The sequence below is a fragment of the Boleophthalmus pectinirostris genome, unplaced genomic scaffold (genome assembly GCF_026225935.1).
Source record: "Boleophthalmus pectinirostris isolate CB_2022bp ecotype Guang Dong unplaced genomic scaffold, ASM2622593v1 HiC_scaffold_4, whole genome shotgun sequence".
Taxonomy (NCBI): domain Eukaryota; kingdom Metazoa; phylum Chordata; class Actinopteri; order Gobiiformes; family Gobiidae; genus Boleophthalmus; species Boleophthalmus pectinirostris.
In genome coordinates this window covers 24,252,198-24,272,763 of record NW_026571353.1, presented here as the reverse complement: position 1 = coordinate 24,272,763, position 20,566 = coordinate 24,252,198, and the positions used below count along the sequence as shown (strand labels likewise).

The window sequence follows — 20,566 nt, the reverse complement described above, 5'->3', positions numbered from 1 at the left end:
GTCAAGTTCTGGATGCACCAGTTTGTCGCAGGCGAGCCAGACGGCTATGGGCAAGACCTGGGAGAACCAGTCGATGGTGGGAAAACATTGTGGAAGGAGTAGCTGATGAAAATACATGGCATGAAATCTTCTGTATGTCCAAAGGTGCCCTTGTTGCTTTAAGTGAATGAAGCCTGGCACACACACTTTTGTGTCACCGTACGCACGAGGATTTCTTTCCAAAAAACGCTTGTCTAAACCTGGAATAAAAAGTGAAGACACAATGCCACTTTTGTGTCTTCTGTTCAGACTGTCATCATATAAATGTAGCCTAAAAGTAAAAGGTAGGTTTTAACTTAACAACACAAAGTGGAACAGAACATTTTGAACTTTGGAGATGTAGACAGACTAACAATAAAGGGTTACTCAGACATATCTGAAAGAAGCAACACACAACTCCAGGTATGTTTGTGAGGAAATATCAGCATTATCACATGGGTCGAAGCTCACAAGAATCAATTTTGTGTAATATAGGACCTTTAATTGTGTGCACAACTCTTATAATCATGTTTCTCTTGCACAGGGTGGGGGTGTCTATGAGATACTCTGTGATCTTTTAGTTGTAATATCTTTATCTGATCTAGAGGCTGTAAGCTTTTCAACACAACTGTAACATGCATTTATATGAAATCAGTGTAAAAAATGTATACAGGGCCGACAGGTACTTGATACTCTTGTTTTATTTATATGTAAATGAAGTGAGGATGAGAGCAGCAGAAATCATAGGGCCACAGGTCTACAGTTCAAGATTTTACAAGTATAAGAAAAACGAATCCCTTCAGAAATGACTGGAAACTTCACAGCTTAAAATATGAGAGGTAATAACAAGAATAATTCGAAATGGGTGCATTGAGCAGAATTGTGTCAGGGCTCAAGAAGCAGGAGGCTCTTCAGCAGGTCTCAGTCTGTCTTGTCTTATTCATCATCATTAGAATTAAACCAGTCTCCTCCCATCAGGTATCAAAACCATTTGGGCTTAGATTGAAAATGCATGCTTGTTTTGATGTCATTTACCAACCTGAAAGCAATCATGGTCAAGGTTGTTGTCTACACATTTTCTCATAATTAAGACATTGTTTTGTGCAAGAAGGTGTTTTATTATTTAAAATGATCATATAAAAACATGTACACTGTGAGTCAGTTTGGACCCGCCCCCTCATTCAATATTTTTTCTATACTATTTTCTTTTTATTATTACCTCCGCCAAGGAGGTTATGTTTTTGCCGGCATTTGTTTGTTTGTTTGTCTTTTAGCAACATAACTCAAAACGTTATGGACCGATTTGGATGAAATTTTCAGGATTTGTTGGAAATGTGAAAAGGAAGAACTGATTTCATTTTGGGGGTGATCCGGAAGAAATCCTGGATTCTGGATCACTTTGAAATTTTAGTTAACATTGTGGTAAATGGGGCCAAAAATTTTGTTTCTCAATATCTCGGTTAATTATTGACCAAACTCCATGAAATTTGACTCAGGGATGGACAATGGGATCCTCTTTCATATTCCAAATTGAAAGATACGAGACAAATATTTATGGAAAACACAATTAATATGAGGGGGACTGTAGTCCTTGGTGGAGGTCTGCGCTCTCTGAGTGCTTTTCTAGTTACATATGGAAGACATTAAATATATATGAAATAAGAAGTCTGGAATTTATATATATATATATATATATATATATATATATTATATATATATATATATATATATGTTTCAATGTTTTGTTTTGTTTTTTTCTCACCAAGGTTCCCACTCTTTTTCACTAACAAAATTTCAAAACATTTCTATTTCCACTTTTTTATGACCTAAAATAAATTTTCCATGACTTTACGGCACCTACATTGATCATACTTTTAGGGCTAAATATGAAATGTTAGCCCTTTCCACTCACCTTATGGTTTGGCATTATAGTTTTTAACATTCAAAACACTGTCAGTATATTTATTGTCATCTCTTTTAAACAAAAGGCACATATGTTTGGAAATAATCATAATAGCCGAATGATAACTTAACAGAACGCTGTACTTGCATGAAAGAGATACTAAAATTCCATGACTTTTCCAAAACTTTCATTGAATTTACAAAATTTCATGACTTTCAGGCTTGGAAAATAACATTTTCAATTTCCATGACTTTCCCAGAATTCCCATGACCTTGGGAACCCTGTACTACTTTTGACATTTTAAGAAACCTACAAAATACATTAAATTTATGAAGCAAGATATGTGGAGTTATTTAGTGTAAGAAAAAAAAAAAGTTTAAACATTTAAAAATATAAAATAAAAATTTAAAATGTAGAAAGTAGTAAGTAGTAAACATATATATATAAAATAAAAAAAAAAACACTGAATGAGAGGTTGAGACCAAACTTCTGACTGAAAGTGTGCATGTTTTTATCCTATCATTCATTTGTATGTCTGCAGTGGTGAAGTAATAGGCTATAGTTTGTGTGAATCTAGAGAGAAGTGCGTGCCTTGTGCTGGTTTAAAGTGTAACTGAGGGTGAGAAAAGGACTCAAAAATAAAATGGACGCCCCGCTGAGCCAGAGTTTGTCTTCCAACTCCAAGAAGAAAAAATATGAAAAATTGAAACAACAGAGAAAAACATACAGCAAAAACTCTACCAACTTTCACTTTTCTTTTTGTGATTTACTGCTTTTATCTTTCATCATCTGTGTAATTTCTTATAGATTTTCTTTCAAAATTACTCCTTATTTTTGTTTTGTAAACCGTCCTGAAATGCACTACATGAATGAAATGCGTTATTATTTTTCTCAAGACTTAATTATTCCGCAGTTGCAACACTATTATTTGTTGTTAATTGATTTTTTAATAGTTTAGATAATTTTATATGAAGTCCCCACAGAACAGTGTCATTGTGTAGCCTGACAGTAAAACCTTGAATTCACACATGTTAATTAATTTGTAGATGTGGAATTTTTCTTCGGTGAGACATTTACTGCTACCACATTATATATTTAGATCGCCATTTTACCTTTTATTGTTTGAAAAATGTTTTCACTTTTGTTTTTGAGTATCCCCTCCCTTTGCTCTCTGCACTAAGTCACCCCCTTTCAGACTGCTCTTACAACACAAGAATCTTACATCTAACCATAAGAAGGGTTCAAAAATTGTCCGGGCCAGATCACTAAATTACTTAAACATGCATGGATGACATCTATGATATCATCAGGCATGTTTTTGATGAGGGAACAACCTTACAACATGGGAGAAATCCAAGAAAATTTTGTATAATACTCTATGATGTATTCTATTAACCATTAATTAATTGTATTTTATTTATTTACTTCTATTTTACAACAACACCCCAAAAACCTATAAACATACCATGATGCATAATTTTCAGTTGCATCTCTGTAAATCTCACTGGTTCATTTTGCACTTTGAAACACATTTCGTTGCCTTATTATTCTTATTATTCTTTCAGGGTGAGGCCGGGTTTCATAATGAGATATTGCTTATGCACCCCATTAGCTTAGCCTTACTGAAGTGGCTGTACGCCCTGATTAGACATGTGCTCTCCAGGAGGGGGCAGCGTCGGGGTCATGCCTCCCCCCGGCCTCTCCTTCCACGCACTTGACATTACGTGCATTAATGAAAGTCACCTGCATATGTCCCTCTTCCTGTTTGTGATTTTGCGAGCAGCTGTCTCATAATATTTCGCCCACAAGAGCAGAGCTAAACACTTGAGCTGGAGCGTGGAGGGGGCGCTCGCACTTGTGCAGCAACGATATGCTAATTTGGCTCAGTTCACTCAAACCATTTTAGCTCCGAGGCATGTCTGGGTTCTTATTTGCACTGAACAACATTCACCGTTTTCCATTGTTGGAAGTAGATGCAATATCGTGCTTGACTGTTTACATTCTAACACATTTTTACGTTCAGTAAGGGCTGAATAGAAAAAGTAATTCAGCACACTTATATTTCTGAACATAGAAAACACCTTGATTGATGTAGTGAGGAATGAACAGGTATATGAACTGCTACCTTCAATGTTGAAATGTATCTCCATGACAAAGCTCTGAAATGACCACAATGATTCTTATCTTCTGTCTGAACAGAAGACACAAAAGTGGCGTTGCATCTTCACTTTTTATCTCACATTTAGACAAGCGTTTTTCGGGAGCAAATCTGCGTGCATACGGTGACGCACAAGTGTGTGGAATTTGACTGGGTTTGCTTGTACTTTCAAGCAACAAGGGCATCTTTGGACATATGGAAGTCAGCTACTTCTTCCACAAAGTTGTCGCACCATTAACTAGTTCTCCCAGGTCTCGTCCATAGCCGTTGGGTTCGCCTGCGATGAACTGGTGCATACAGAATTTGACAGAGATAATTGCAGATCCTTCTCTGCTCACTGATAGCATCTCTGCATGTTCTGTACATTTGTTGGGATGCCTCCTTTAAGTTTATTAGAGTTGCCAGAGCAGCTTGAAAGATCGATGCATGGAAATGTTCTGACATGTTTGTTTCTGTGCACTATATGTATGTGACGTAAACGTGTATGCGACATGAGCAGATCTGAGCAGAGTTTTGCGTCTTGGGCAGTGAAGATGGAAACGCTACGGGGAGCGTATTCAACTTTTCCAGTTTAGTTTCAGATTTTTGGGTGTGTAAGCCCCAAAAATGCTGTCACTGTCTAAACAAAAGGTACCTCCGATAAAATATTTTTTTTCATTTTTACCCGCAAGAGTTCTCGTGTAAACAGGCCCTCAGTGATGTCAAGGCTTGTTTGGCTCAGTATTTTTTTTAAACTGAATGAAGGAAAGACTGAGGTCATATTGTTAGGATCTGGTAGCTCCCTCATCGACTTGGGATCCTTAAGCGATCATGTCTGTCCCACAGTGACCAGCCTTGGTGTCACCCTCGACACTGATTTAAATTTAACAAGAAGATACACGGCGTCTTAAAATCAAGTTTTTATTATTTACGGCTTTTATCCAAATCAAACCTTATTTATCTTTTAATCTTTTTGAACAGGTCATACACGCTTTTATTTTATTAATTAATTTTGTCTGGATTACTGCAATGCACTTTACACCGTCATCTCTCAAAACGCACTTTCCCGTCTGCAGTTAGTCCAGAACTCCACTGCACGACTTTAACAGGAACCAAAAAACAAGAACATATCACACCAATCCAAGATCACAAATTCAACTGTCACATCAATGATCGGGTTGAGCATTTGTACATTTTGTCTTGGATATTTCTCAGCTATGTGGAAATATAGACTACAGCAGTGATTTTCAACCACTGTGCCGCGGCACACTAGTGTGCCGTGAGAGATCGTCAGGTGTGCCGTGAGAAATTATCCAATATCACTTTTTTTAAATAAAAATGTATTAATTATTACCTGCAAATGTTACGGGTCCAGTCTAGGGGGCAGACCCGCACAGAAGAATGCGTCTGAATAATAGAAAAATAAAGACAGTGAGCAGCGGGCTTTGGTTCTGTGCAGCCTCGCTTCATTGTATATTTATTTACAAAATAATCAAAATTACATTTTAGTCCACATTTATCAATAATTTGGTTTCTTCACAATACATGTTCCAACCTATGTTCTAACCTCACACATACTGTCCCATTACCGAAAAAACGTACATTTACTCAAATACGTGTATATATTTGTATATATATCTAAACAGTACCTTTTTCTTACTTGACAATTAACTGAATTATTATTATTCATATTTTTTTCAGTTCGGCTTACACATTTACTCATTTTACAATCAAAACAACAACCTTAAATTTACCTTTTTTTTATCTTAACTGTTAATCATAAATTATATATATGAACAATACAAATAGTCCGGGATACTTCATGCTTATTAAAAAAAAGTTCAAGTTGCGGAGGGGCGCCGCCATTACAAAACCTCATGTTCCTACTGCGATGACTAGCAGAGCTTTTAACAAACTAACGCGATCTATCTTTATCAAAACCACTTGTAAATCGGCTCTAAACAACCAAAATAAAATACATTTCTCTTGTATGTACTTTTTTGTAAGTGTTCCACATTAGATTAACTGAATAATAGAAAAATAAAGACAGTGAGCAACGGGCTTTGGTTCTGTGCCTTAATAGATCCATGTATATACTACACTGTAGTATAGTGTCCGTGCTGTAGTAAGTACAGCACGGACACTCGACAATGACATAATATTTGTGTGACGCACACAAAATGTGCAGTCACATTTTTTATGTTATTTTGTAATCTGGCTATTTGTGTTGGTGCTGTTAAGTAGCTCCCTACGGTGGTGTATTATTGCTATCACTCCCCAAAAAATATTTCGGCTCAGTATCACGTAATTACGTGAAAAGTTTCACGTTATAACGTGATTTCACGTTATAACGTGAAATTATCACGTATTTATAACGTGAAATTATCACGTTATAACGTGATACGAAATTATCACGTTATTACGTGATACGAAATTATCACGTTATTACGTGATACGAAATTATCACGTTATTTCGTGATACGCATTTATCACGTTATTACATGATATTTTCACGTTATAACGTGAAAACGTCAAGTATGGTTTTACGTGATTTCATTATAAGATCAGCCACAGCCAAACCACGCTTCCCTCGGTCCAGTCAACTCCAGCCTGAGCATGGCCCACGCTGAAAATGTGGATTCTCCACTCTTGAGATTACTTCGGGCTCGTGTTGTCTCCTTCGCATGAAGCAAGATCGTGTAAGTGTATTTTACGGTTTCGTCCCCAAGTTGTGTTAGCGTACGGTAGCAGAATGCTCTGTAAGCAACTGCTGAATATTAGAGCTGTAGCGAGTTGTTCGCTGTGGGTAGAGAGCTGCTAAAAGTAGCCTAGTCTGTTTGCAATTCTGTTATAGCTTCTAAGAATTAGTTTAAAGACAAAAGCATTCATTTGACACATTTCGGTGTTCCAGTTACTTATGAATAATGACCATAAAACATTGTTGACTGTTTGCACTCAGAACATAGTGAAGAGAAGGTTATTCAGAAAATGTGGTTAGTTAAGCTAAGCTAAGCCCCGCTTCAACTCATCTGAGCCCGGCCTGTGCAGGCGAACAGCGCTCAGAGGTCCCTTGCTCCTCCGGTTCAGGCCGGGCTCAGATGATCTGGAGCGGGAGTGGTTAGGTGCCTCGGCCTGAGAGAGCGCTTTTTCTCGAGAAGAACCAATGCACGGAGGAGCTCAGAACAGTAACGAACCAGACCGGATTCGCGGCTTCTGTCCGGATGCTTTACTCCACCTCAGAACCAGCCGCAACGCTACACGGAGTAACCCGCACGACCTAGAGTTCACTGCGCATTCTCGCTTTCCCCGCACGAACCAGCACGCAGAGACGACACGGAACCGCTCAGCGATGTCTTTACTGCTGTTGGCTGCTGCTGTTACCCGAACTCAGAGCTTCTGGGCTGATGTGCAGCGAGTTGTGTACAAAGTTATAGGCTACATGTGCTGTTTTATGAGTTTATGATGATAACTTGGGATGAGGACGGCCGTGGTGTTTATGGTCTTTATTCATGAAGAACTTGAAACACCGACATGTGTCAAACGAATGCTTTTGTCATGAACTATGGAGCATAACAGAAATGCAATTTTAGCAGCTCTTTGCCCACAGCGAACAACTCGCTACAGCACTCGTTCAGCAGTTGCTTACCGAACATTCTGCTATCTTGAGGACGAAACAGTAAAATACTCTTACAAGATCTTGCTCCATGGGAAGGAGATAGTGTTCTCCTTCGTTAGGAGCCTAAATGTGTTTCAGATTTAATTCTGATCCACTTCCTACTGACCTAAATACGCACAGCAACATTTGCATTGAAACTGTACATAAAACACCTTTTACAGCAAGTATCACAACTAGGATGTAGATGCTTACATTTAAAAACATGAACCTCAACAACTCAAAGTTGGATCAGTGATATCCTAACATTAAATCTCATTATTTAACAAAAGAAGCAGCAGATTTTTTACAATGTAAACGATGTTTATTTTATTCATTTATTACAAAAACACATTTAGGCTCCTAACGACTTAATAAACAGATCCGCGGCAGAACCGCAGCAGATCCGGGCCAGATAACCCGGTTCTGAACGCGGATCCAAAACGGGTCCTGGGCGGGTCCGCGAGATACGCAGCGGATCAGCCGCGGATCCGGAAAAATAAGACAGTCACGCTTCCCTTCGGTCAACTCCAACGTGAGCATGGCCCAGGCTGAAAGTGTGGATTCTCCACTCTCGATTTTTCTTTGGGCTCGTGGTGTACCAGAACACACCAGAACACTATCTCCTTCCCACGGAGCAAGATCTTGTAAGAGTATTTTACTGTTTCGTCCTCAAGATAGCGGAATGTTCAGTAAGCAACTGCTGAACGAGTGCTGTAGCGAGTCGTTCGCTGTGGGCAAAGAGCTGCTAAAATTGCAATTCTGTTATAGCTCCATAGTTCATGACAAAAGCATTCGTTTGACACATGTCGGTGTTTCAAGTTCTTCATGAATAAAGACCATAAAACACCACGGCCGTCCTCATCCCAAGTTATCATCATAAACTCATAAAACAGCACATGTAGCCTATAACTTTGTACACAACTCGCTGCACATCAGCCCAGAAGCTCTGAGTTCGGGTAACAGCAGCAGCCAACAGCAGTAAAGACATCGCTGAGCGGTTCCGTGCCGTCCTCTGCGTGCTGGTTCCGTGCGGGGAAAGCGAGAATGCGCAGTGAACTCTAGGTCCGTGCGGGTTGCTCCGGTGTAGCGTTGCGGCTGGTTCTGAGGTGGAGTAAAGCATCCGGACAGAAGCGCGAATCCGGTCTGGTTCGTTACTGTTCTGAGCCTCCTCCGTGCACTTGGTTCTTCTCGAGAAAAGCGCTTCTCAGGCCGAGGCACCTAACCACTCCCCGCTCCAGATCATCTGAGCCCGGCCTGAACCGGAGGAGCACAGGGACCTCTGAGCGCTGTTCCCCTGCCCAGGCCGGGCTCAGATGAGTTGAAGCGGGGCTTAGCTTAGCTAACTACACCACATTTTCTGAATAACCTTCTCTTACACTGTCTATGTCTGAGTGCATACAGTCAACAATGTTTTATGGTCATTATTCATAAGTAACTGGAAACACCGAAATGTGTCAAATGAATGCTTTTGTCTTTAACTAATTCTTAGGAGCTATAACAGAATTGCAAACAGACTAGGCTACTTTTAGCAGCTCTCTACCCACAGCGAACAACTCGCTACAGCTCTAATATTCAGCAGTTGCTTACAGAACATTCTGCTACCGTACGACTAACACAACTTGGGGACGAAACAGTAAAATACACTCACACGATCTTGCTTCATGCGAAGGAGACAACACGAGCCCGAAGTAATCTCAAGAGTGGAGAATCCACATTTTTCAGCGTGGGCCATGCTCAGGCTGGAGTTGACTGGACCGAGGGAAGCGTGGTTTGGCTGTGGCTGATCTTATAATGAAATCACGTAAAACCATATTTGACGTTTTCACGTTATAACGTGAAAATATCATGTAATAACGTGATAAATGCGTATCATGAAATAACGTGATAATTTCGTATCACGTAATAACGTGATAATTTCGTATCACGTAATAACGTGATAATTTCGTGTCACGTAATAACGTGATAATTTCGTATCACGTTATAACGTGATAATCACGTTTAAACGTGAAAATACCACATCACGAAATAACGTGATAATTTTCATATCATGAAATAACGTGATAATTTCACTTATAACGTGAAAAAATATCAACGTTATAACGTGAAACTTTCACGTAATTACGTGATACTGAGCCGAAATATTTTTTGGGGAGTGATAGCAATACACCACCGTAGCTCCCTTATTGATAACATGTACTAAATTGCAAATGTAATGTTTTCCTCACGTTACTGTAAAGTTTTAGGATACTCTTGCATTTTACCGGGTGCGCCAGGAGCAGTGTTAGTGAGTAAGTCGCGGGTCTCCAGCCACGTCCCTTCTTGAAAAGTTTGCGCCACTCCTCTTCACTACAATGAAGCGAGGCTGCATCAGAACATGGATCTATTAAAATAACTGGATACAGTATTGCTAGCTTGTAGCTGCCTCGAGTTGACGTGTAGGGCCACTCAGTGGTACTACAGTCGAAAAAATCCCATGGGCCGAGAGAAGATTTTTCTCATAGAGCGCAATGTAATCACAACCTGCTCGTGTTCGGCTGACAGGGCACCTACAACTTTCAAAAAATGTCGGATTTTGTGGCGATTTTTACCTATTTTTAGATCATAACTTTTTCTCGCTCAAAATCCTTCAGTTGTCTAAAAAAAACGCTTTATATTCGTTAGCTCAGGCTCCGCTCTCGTTCCTCTCGCTCTGATTGGTCAAAGCGATCACGTGATACACGAGCCCGCGCTCCGTGCGTGTGGCGCGTGCATTCGCGTGTGCCCGTGGAGAAAAGAGCACTACTGCGCATGCTCGGTCGGCCCACGGCCACCGGAAGTACCTAGCCGGGCTAGGCTAATCTGATCATGCGCCATTGAGCTCAGCCCATTGACTTGAATGGGCGGCCATTTTGAACCTGGGGGCTTGCACAGAACCATGGATCTATTAAAATAACTGGATACAGTATTGCTAGCTTGTAGCTGCCTCCAGTTGACGTAGTGGTCACTCACTGGAACTACAGCAAAAAAATCCCATGGGCCGAGAGAGAATTTTTTCCATAGAGCGCAATGTAATCACAAACTGCTCGTGTTCGGCTAACAGGGCACCTACAACTTTGAAAAATATCGGATTTTGTGGAGATTTTTACCTATTTTCAGATCATGAACTTTTTCTCAGCTCAAAATCCGTATTTTGTTTTAAAAATCGCTTTTTAATCGTTAGCTCCGGCTACGCTCTATGCCCGCTCTAGCTAAGCTCCAGCGCTGATTGGTTATAGCGGTCACGTGGTACGACATGAACGAGCATGAGAGTGATGTGAACGAGCCAAACTGTCGTGAACGAGCCGCAGGTTTAAAGCATGGGTCAGAGGCGCTCTCGAAGCATTAACATGATAATTTATTCGATAAAAATGTATGGACAAACCAAAAAAAAGAGACAAGGAAAAAAAAAAACTGTAAGGACCAGACAAAAACTACACGTAAGTATATTGTTCGTTATTTTGAAGAATTATTCTGAAATGTACATGCATAAAAAAATACAATAAATCATCCACAGCTTATAAAATGTTGCCTCCATGAGGTTAGCACATACAGAATGATGGCCTGTCTTGGTTGAAAGCCCACTCACCACGGCAAGGTGCAGACCACGAGTGGGAACACAAGACCAGACGAGGACAAGACAAACTCTGACGGGACAACAGGTAAGATGCAAATACAAGGAATGAACTATCAACCTTCAAACATATATGATATAATACAAAATTTGGCTAATATCTCATATGAATTAAATAAAAATAACTTAACTATTTACAGTATATATACACACTATTTAAAACATGCAAATACATTGAACCATGTGACACAACTTTCACACAAAATAGAACTTTTTTTTGGTTGCAGGAACTGCATTTTTTTTAAATTTTTTTTTTATTTAAGTTTTTTAGTTTTTTTTTTTTTTTTTATGTTTTTTGTTTTAATGTACAAGTAACAATGTGTGTTTTGAGTATGTTTGTGTTCATGTAGTCACCTTTAAACTTGTGCTCCATTGATGCAAGCTCCAAGTTTTCCAGTGACTTTATTTCCTAAATAGATGAGCCACACAGCTAGTTTTAAGGGGGTCTGAAGCTGATTGTCACCTTCTTACTTGCCACATTATTAAGCTGCAAATCACTACTCTGCTGTTATAAAAATGACAAAGGGAAATGACCACTGTTTACTTTCAAACTTGTGCTCCGTTTATGCAAGCTCCAGGTTTTCCAGTAAATACAGTAGTCAATGTAAGCTAAATGTTGGGAGGGGTATGTTAGGCCAATGTAAATGTAATAATACTGTTACAGACAAAAATGCTGCAGCTCAGTGATGGATTACTGATGGTGAAAATGGATCAACTTTGTTAACTTACGTCTAACCAAATCTTTTGTAATTTTTTCTGTTTCTCTGTTAGCAAGATGATGGAGCCGAATGGTACAGTACAGAGAAGTTGCCATTTTCACCAGAAGATGCACATGGTTGTCTTCAACAGTGGTATCAAACATGTGACCATGCAGCCCTGGAAACAAAGTCTTGTTTGCACTGTAAAGAAGAACTTCTTTTCCACTGGCCATAGACAGCCCGTGCCCTTGAGGAAGTTTGCCAGAGGTTGCTTTCAAGACCCGTTGGAAACAACGCTCTGCTTCTTTACAGACTGCAATGATTCCCTCAGATGGCTTCTGCAATCCTCCTCTATCTTTCAGAAGAAGAAAAGGATGGACGGGGGACTCAGATGTTATAGCGTCAGAGCATGGTGTGCAAAGATGTTTTTCCTTGATTTTTTTGACAACAAACCCTGCAATATAGTTGATGGCAGCCTCTTTGTACTCAGAGACAGCATCAACATCAGGACAGAGTGAGTAGTCATGTTCAGACTGGGCTTCCTCAACAGGCTCCAGGTTGAACCTACGTGTGGTGTTAATTGAGGCAGGTGTAATGCCCAAGGTGCCTGTGTTATCCAGCAGGAGACAGTTGCCTGTGCCAGTCTTTACCTGATGCTTGACGAGAAGACGCTTGTAAGCTGCAGTGAACTGTGTGGTGGTGGGATTGTTGTTGAATCCACCACGTGCTCTGACAGAGGAGAAGAAAAGCTCTAGGTGGTCTTGACTGAGCTTATAGGTCAGTAGATAACGACACTGGGCATCATCCTTTTCCACAAGGTCATGGAAGATGTTCTGTACACTTCTTGCACTGGCAATAAAACCAATGATGCATGTTCTTCTTCTTCCAGAATGCACAGGGTTCCCGTTGTTGTCTCTGAGCGAAAGTAGAGTTGACTCTGCTTTTTGAAGGATCGCTGCAGTTCTGTCTTTGTTTGATGCTCTCATAGGTGCTTTGTATATCCCTTCCCAAGTGGATTCCTGCTGTTGAGAACATCAAAGGCAGCGTCAATGGTTCTCAGGAATTCTACTGTCTCCTCACAGCCTCTGAACTGTGGCAATTGCAGTTGTTGGTTGCAATATTCCAGAGCATCAGCCACACTACTACTGAAAACCTGTGTTGCCAGCTTTACCTTCATCTTCTGTTTCTCCCACTTTATATGCGCCATCTTTAACTTGTTCCCTAGTCTTAGACCCTCTCTCTCTTGTAACTCATTTAGCTGAACAAGATATCGCCATTGAATTTTACCTTTTGAGGTTTGCAGTGTACCTCCTTCAGCCAGTGTATTTCTGAGCAGCTTAACCATGTGGCAGACATCCAAAAGTACATGGACCACTGAATGGGTTGATGGATGTGGAAATGAGGGCCGCATTGAATGTACATCTAAATTTGCACCAAGTGCTTTTGAGCATAGAGAAATGGCAAGATGGGCCATCACATGTTAGAGAAACTATACGTACCCCAACACTGTGCAGCCGTTGAAGGCATTCACTCACGATGTTTGCTCGTTCTTCCCCTGTGAGTCAATCGATGAAAAAATATATGCCACTGGGAGTTTCCATGAGTCATCTATGGCAACAACCATAAGAACCAGAGCATCTCTTGCTGGAGGAAGACTGTCATCTGTGATGCCTGATCCCAGGTCCACATAACCATGAAACCTTCCAGCGCAATATTGAACATGCTTTCGAATGGCCATTTCATCCAGCATCAAAGCACAAATGGTCTCCTTACCTACCTTGTGTCTCTCCTGTACGTGGGCCTGAAGAGCAATAAAAGACGCCTTTGTGAAGCCTGGATCTGATGACACTTCACGATACCAGTTCCTGATGGTCTCCGGATGTGGTAAGGCCAAGTCAAAACACTCACGCACGTAGGTGTACGCCTTGGCAGAGTAAAAGTGAAGAGTCAAAGCAAAAGACTGCAATTCCTCTGACACTTTAGACTTGTTTCCTTTTTCCATTCTGGTAAGTATTTCCTTTGTGACACCACTGAAAGAGTTCTCCATCATTTCAGCACATCCTGTGGAAATCAGGCTTTTGTCTTTCAGCTCTTCAATAATGGCAGACAGGGAGTCAGCTCTCTTCATTAATCGCCGGGTCCTGAGTTGTTGTGCTTTAAGTTTTTTACGACAGTGGTCCAGCTTTTCTTCGACAGAAAGTAACTGTGTTTCACACTGACGCTTTACAGTCCTAGGTGATGCTAACATTGCGTAACAATGGTCCTTACTTGTGGATGTCTGTACAGCTGTGACAGGGCGAGTTAACATCTGTGGCGCACTATTAAAAGACAAGTTACTGCTGATTTCAGAGTTTGAGCTTTCATACTCAATATCTCTGTCTTCAGTCAGCTCCATGCCCTGAATGTTGGCTGCATATGTATGTTCCTTACCTGTTACAAATGGTACTGCTTGTGTAGTGTCAAGCATGCTGTGTAGCTGGTATGTAGGGTCCATACCTGTTGCAGTGGGAGATGCAATGCCATTGCTGGGTGCACACTGACCTTTGTGGGAGTAGTCAAAAATGGTAGGAACAGCTGATGGTTGCAAATAAGTCTTCCTACCCTTGATAAGGAAGCACTCCTCTTCAAAGTGTGCAGCACACAGCCTGGAGTTTGCAGTGGGCACCCAGTTTCCTCACTTTCTCCACCCATTGTGCCAGTCTCTTTTTGTCACCAAGAGGAAAACTGAAAAATAAAAATTAATGGCAAGACAGTTTTTCAATTGGTATAACATATCAATACCTCTGATTGAATGGATTAAAAAAAAAAAAAAAAAAAACTTGTTCACTTCTGATTTTATTTCTGCTATTTGAAATTATATGTAAAATATAGTGTATATGGTGTTGATGTGGATTTTCAAATATTCCAAATTACTGTTTTGAGTCTGGTAAGAGATCCAAATGAAGAGTAACTGTTAGATTTCATGTGGTTTAATAAAGCTGACATCAATCCCTTTACAGTTTTCTCTCTTTTTTTGCATCAGAAAAATTAACAAAATAATAGCATGAGTACAATGCGCATACACTGACATGTTATGTAACAATACACATTTACAAATAATAAAGCGCAGCCATTTTGCGTGCACATGCTATCAGCAATGCAGCAATTATCAAAAAGGAACAGCCTTATTAATGACTATCAAATGTTAATAATAATATTACATCCGTAGATTGCATCTAATGATTAATATATATAATCAATGCTTTACATTTTCGTAGCGCTTTTGTGATTTATATGTGTGAATCACTGTCATGTCATTTTCTAAATGGCTGGAGCGTAATATCCACGGATCTATTAAATATCCGAGTGTCGGAACATATAGTTTATGTAAATATAAGCAACATTAGAAATTCGATATTTAAATCTTTAACTTACCGAAAGAGTGTTATCTTTTGCAATCCATCCGGGCGATTAGTGCAGTTGAAAGCCGAACACGAAGGCATCTTTGCATAGGGTCACTCAGGTCACTCGAGCAGTCCGGAGAGCAAAAGGGCGTGGAGAAAAATTTTCACATTTTATTCTGTCAAATGCCCAATCCCCATTCTCATAATTTGATACAATTTATAGCCCCTCCCCCATTCGTATGATTTCCTAAAGACAGTGGACAGTGGTCACTTTCCCACGGTATCTGCCACACGGAGTTTGAAAAGGTATGTGTGCTTTATTGTGTATATAGTACATAATTAAGGAATCATACAACTGTAATATTTGTGTTTTATTTGACAATCAACTCAATGTTTGTTTTATTTCTTATTAGCTGCAATCAAAAAGTTATGGACCCAGGACGTAGTGCTCAAGAAAGTCGACCCTCTCAAGGTAAAATCACCCCAATGACGTATAAAGTTTTTATACGAAAATTGAATATTTTTATTTTTATTTTAACAGAGCCCACAATATGGATTATGGGGGACAGCTACGTCCGGCGTGGGCGCGACAGAGCCGCGGAGACACTGGGGATGAACCTGGGGCTGCCCGCTCAAATTCAGTGGTTTGGCCAGGGAGGTCTTCGGTGGGACCGCTTGGTCCCCACATTCAAGCAAGAACTAAGAAGAAGGTCCGCCCCGGCTGTCCTGCTCATCTGTTGCGGCAGCAACGACTTGGGAAAGATAAAGAGCGTGGAGCTGGTCGCAACGATGAAGCGGGACCTGCTGGACCTCCACAGGCAGTTTCCATGTATGAAGATCTTCATATCAGAGTTGTCTGAGCGACGCCTGTGGAGGGACGCCAAGCCTGGGCGGATAAACCGAGCCAAAAACTTTATTAATCATGTAATGAGGGACTTCATTGTTGGACTTGGGGGGTGCATGATTCGTCATCCTACCATAAAGTTTGACTGCCCTGGCCTATTTGTTAGGGATGGAGTTCATTACTCAAATTTGGGTAATGATATTTTTTTAAATGATTTAGCCACAGCTCTGAAAGAACACTGTCACCGGGTCTAATATTACATCTTATTACTTCCATTTTATAAACCCGGTGATTGTGTTTTTTTAGTGTTAGTGTTTTTTTTCTTTTTTAATCTCATAATATGCCAGGGACCATCCTTTGTGGTAGGATCACTGTTTGTTAGTTTGCTTTTTATTTTATTTAGATGTTGTGTGGATGTAGTCTGTGTGAGCTTTTTTTTAAATTACCTCATGTAAGTAGATTGTAAATAGTTGTCTTGTTTTCTTCGTTTTTATTAGGTTTTATGTTACTGTTTAATTAAAAATGAAAACTTTTGTGCAATTTTTGTTTAATTATTAAGATAACAAATCAATTCCATGTACCTTTAGTTAAATAATCAGCTCATATTCACAATGGTTCTAAATCAATTACACTTCACAATGCATGGTAACAACATAGGCAAAAACTAAAAATAACATTTATTATAATAAAAACATACAATGAGAAAATATATTTTAAAAATGTACTTATCACCTTAGCGCATACAAGTTAATATTGTGATCACTATGATAATGATTATTATTGATATTAAAATTATTATATAGTCCTGATTTAGTCCAGGATTAGCTACGAATTTAGTCCCAGTGATCAATCTGGGACATGCCCTTAAAACAGTTTTTATTGTTTATGCCAATAATCGAATCAATAGTGTAAAACAAATGGTCATATCCTCATTAATTCAATAAACAAAACTCGTCTTAAAAGAAACATGAAAACTTTACAATAATGCATTTAAAACAATCTTTTCTGAAAAGTTCAAATGAAGTCATTCAAACTCAAAAGTATAGTCTAAAGCATGAACCGGCTTTGATTTCATAATCGATATATTTATAAAAGATCCATAGTTTGAACGCGATCTCACTGCTCCACCGCGGTCGGCTCTGCTCCTGCTCGCGTCAGCGCTCTCCTTCAGGCCGGGCTCGCTCCTTTGGCTCCGCTCGCTCTCGTCGCGCAAAGGCTCATGGGGGTGGCTGAACTGCGCATGTTCGGTCGGCCCACGGCCGCCGGAAGTACCTAGCCGGGCTAGGCTAAACTGGGATCATGCGCCATTGAGCTCAGCCCATTGACTTGAATGGGCGGCCATTTTNACAAGTTTAAAGGTGACTACATGAACACAACATACTCAAAACACATTGTTACTTGTACATTAAAACAAAAAAATCAAAAAAAAAAAAAAACTAAAAAACTTAAATAAAAAAAAAATTAAAAAAATGCAGTCCTGCAACCAAAAAAAAGTTCTATTTTGTGTGAAGTGTGTCACATGGTCAATGTATTTGCATGTTTAAATAGTGTTATATATACTGTAAATAGTTAAGTTATTTTTATTTAATTCATATGAGATATTAGCCAAATTTTGTATTATTCATATATGTTTGAAGGTTATAGTTCATTCCTTGTATTTGCATCTTACCTGTTTGTCCCGTCAGGTTTGTCTGTCCTCGTCTGGTCTTGTGTTCCCACTCGTGGTCTGCACCTTGCCGTGGTGAGTGGGCTTTCAACCAAGACAGGCCATCATTCTGTATGTGCTAACCTCAGGAGGCAACATTTTATAAGCTGTGGATGATTTATTGTATTTTTTTATGCATGTACATTTCAGAATAATTCTTCAAAATAACGAACAATATACAGTTTTTTTTTTCCTTGTCTCTTTTTTTTGGTTTGTCCATACATTTTTATCGAATAAATTATCATGTTAATGCTTCGAGAGCGCCTCTGACCCATGCTTTAAACCTGCGGCTCGTTCACGACAGTTTGGCTTCGTTCACATCACTCTCATGCTCGTTCATGTCGTACCACGTGACCGCTAATAACCAATCAGCGCTGGAGCTTAGCTAGAGCGGGCATAGAGCGTAGCCGGAGCTAACGATTAAAAAGCGATTTTAAAACAAAATACGGATTTTGAGCTGAGAAAAAGTAATGATCTGAAAATAGGTAAAAATCTCCACAAAAATCCGATATTTTTCAAAGTGGTAGGTGCCCTGTTAGCCGAACACGAGCAGTTTGTGATTACATTGCGCTCTATGGAAAAAATTCTCTCTCGGCCCATGGGATTTTTTTGCTGTAGTTCCAGTGAGTGACCACTACGTCAACTGGAGGCAGCTACAAGCTAGCAATACTGTATCCAGTTATTTTAATAGATCCATGTATATACTACACTGTAGTATAGTGTCCGTGCTGTAGTAAGTACAGCACGGACACTCGACAATGACATAATATTTGTGTGAGACGCACACAAAATGTGCAGTCACATTTTTTATGTTATTTTGTAATCTGGCTATTTCTGTTGGTGCTGTTAAGTAGCTCCCTACGGTGGTGTATTATTGCTATCACTCCCCAAAAAATTTCGGCTCAGTATCACGTAATTATGTGAATTATCACGTTATAACGTGATACGAAATTATCACGTTATTACGTGATACGAAATTATCACGTTATTCGTGATACGCATTTATCACGTTATTACATGATATTTCACGTTATAACGTGAAAACGTCAAGTATGGTTTTACGTGATTTCATTATAAGATCAGCCACGCCAAACCACGCTTCCCTCGGTCCAGTCAACTCCAGCCTGAGCATGGCCCACGTTGAAAATGTGGATTCTCCACTCTTGAGATTACTTCGGGCTCGTGTTGTTCCTTCGCATGAAGCAAGATCGTGTAAGTGTATTTTACGGTTTCGTCCCCAAGTTGTGTTAGCGTACGGTAGCAGAATGCTCTGTAAGCAACTGCTGAATATTAGAGCTGGAGCGAGTTGTTCGCTGTGGGTAGAGCTGCTAAAAGTAGCTAGTCTGTTTTGCAATTCTGTTATAGCTCCTAAGAATTAGTTAAAGACAAAAGCATTCATTTGACACATTTCGGTGTTCCAGTTACTTATGAATAATGACCATAAAACATTGTGACTGTATGCACTCAGACATAGACAGTGTAAGAGAAGGTTATTCAGAAAATGTGTGTAGTTAGCTAAGCTAGCCCCGCTTCAACTCATCTGCCCAGCCTGGGCAGGGGAACAGCGCTCAGAGGTCCCTTGCTCCTCCGGTTCAGGCCGGGCTCAGATGATCTGGAGCGGGGAGTGGTTAGGTGCCTCGGCCTGAGAAGCGCTTTTCTCAGAAGAACAAGTGCACCGGAGGCTCAGAACAGTAACGAACCAGACCGGATTCGCGCTTCTGTCCGGATGCTTTACTCCACCTCAGAACCAACGCAACGCTACACGGAGCAACCCGCACGGACTAGAGTTCACTGCGCATTCTCGCTTTTCCCGTACAGAACCAGCACGCAGAGGACGGCACGGAACCGCTCAGCGATGTCTTTACTGCTGTTGGCTGCTGCTGTTACCCGAACTCAGAGCTTCTGGGCTGATGTGCAGCGAGTTGTGTACAAAGTTATAGCTACATGTGCTGTTTTATGAGTTTATGATGATAACTTGGGATGAGGACGGCGTGGTGTTTTATGGTCTTTATTCATGAAGAACTTGAAACACCGCATGTGTCAAACGGAATGCTTTTTGTCATGAACTATGGAGCTATAACAGAATTGCAATTTTAGCAGTCTTTGCCCACAGCGAAGACTCGCTACAGCACTGTTCAGCAGTTGCTTACGAACATTCTGCTATCTTGAGGACGAAACAGTAAAATACTCTTACAAGATCTGCTCCATGGGAAGGAGATTGGACTTGATCTTGTCTGTCACTCAAGGTCTGACACTCAACAAGTGCGATCATATTTCATTACGGCCGCTGCTGTTGGCAATACTTGTAATAACTTGTAATAATTGTAGCGGGGTGCAGGAGCGTGCGGGGCGTCTCAGTGCAGCCTGTGCGCTCATTTCAAACCCGCGGAGACTCTACGGCACATCACAAACACACGCTCCATATGCACGGCTCGTCTGCAACAGCGTGTGCTCTCGTGTAACAATGTGCATCACAGGGCAGGTTAAACTTCCTAAACCTACCTGTCCATCTGCCTCACGTCAGCACGCCACCCCTCGCCTTTTCACGCTCTCACCTTCCTGCGTACAGCGAAC

General features: G+C 40.4%; 1 protein-coding gene and 1 long non-coding RNA gene across 2 annotated transcripts; both read left to right on the top strand.

The window, feature by feature from the left end:
* The first annotated feature begins 11,043 nt into the window (after window positions 1-11,043).
* On the top strand, window positions 11,044-14,694 carry LOC129411286 (uncharacterized). Its single transcript, XR_008633246.1, has 3 exons — window positions 11,044-11,168; window positions 11,246-11,390; window positions 12,134-14,694. It is a non-coding gene; the product is annotated as an uncharacterized LOC129411286 (long non-coding RNA).
* Window positions 14,695-15,817: 1,123 nt separating this feature from the next.
* On the top strand, window positions 15,818-19,903 carry LOC129411320 (uncharacterized). Its single transcript, XM_055161946.1, has 3 exons — window positions 15,818-15,915; window positions 15,985-16,448; window positions 19,811-19,903. Exons 1-3 carry the CDS (start codon window positions 15,834-15,836, stop codon window positions 19,901-19,903), a joined length of 639 nt encoding a protein of 212 aa, XP_055017921.1. The 5' UTR covers window positions 15,818-15,833.
* The last annotated feature ends 663 nt before the right edge of the window (window positions 19,904-20,566 follow it).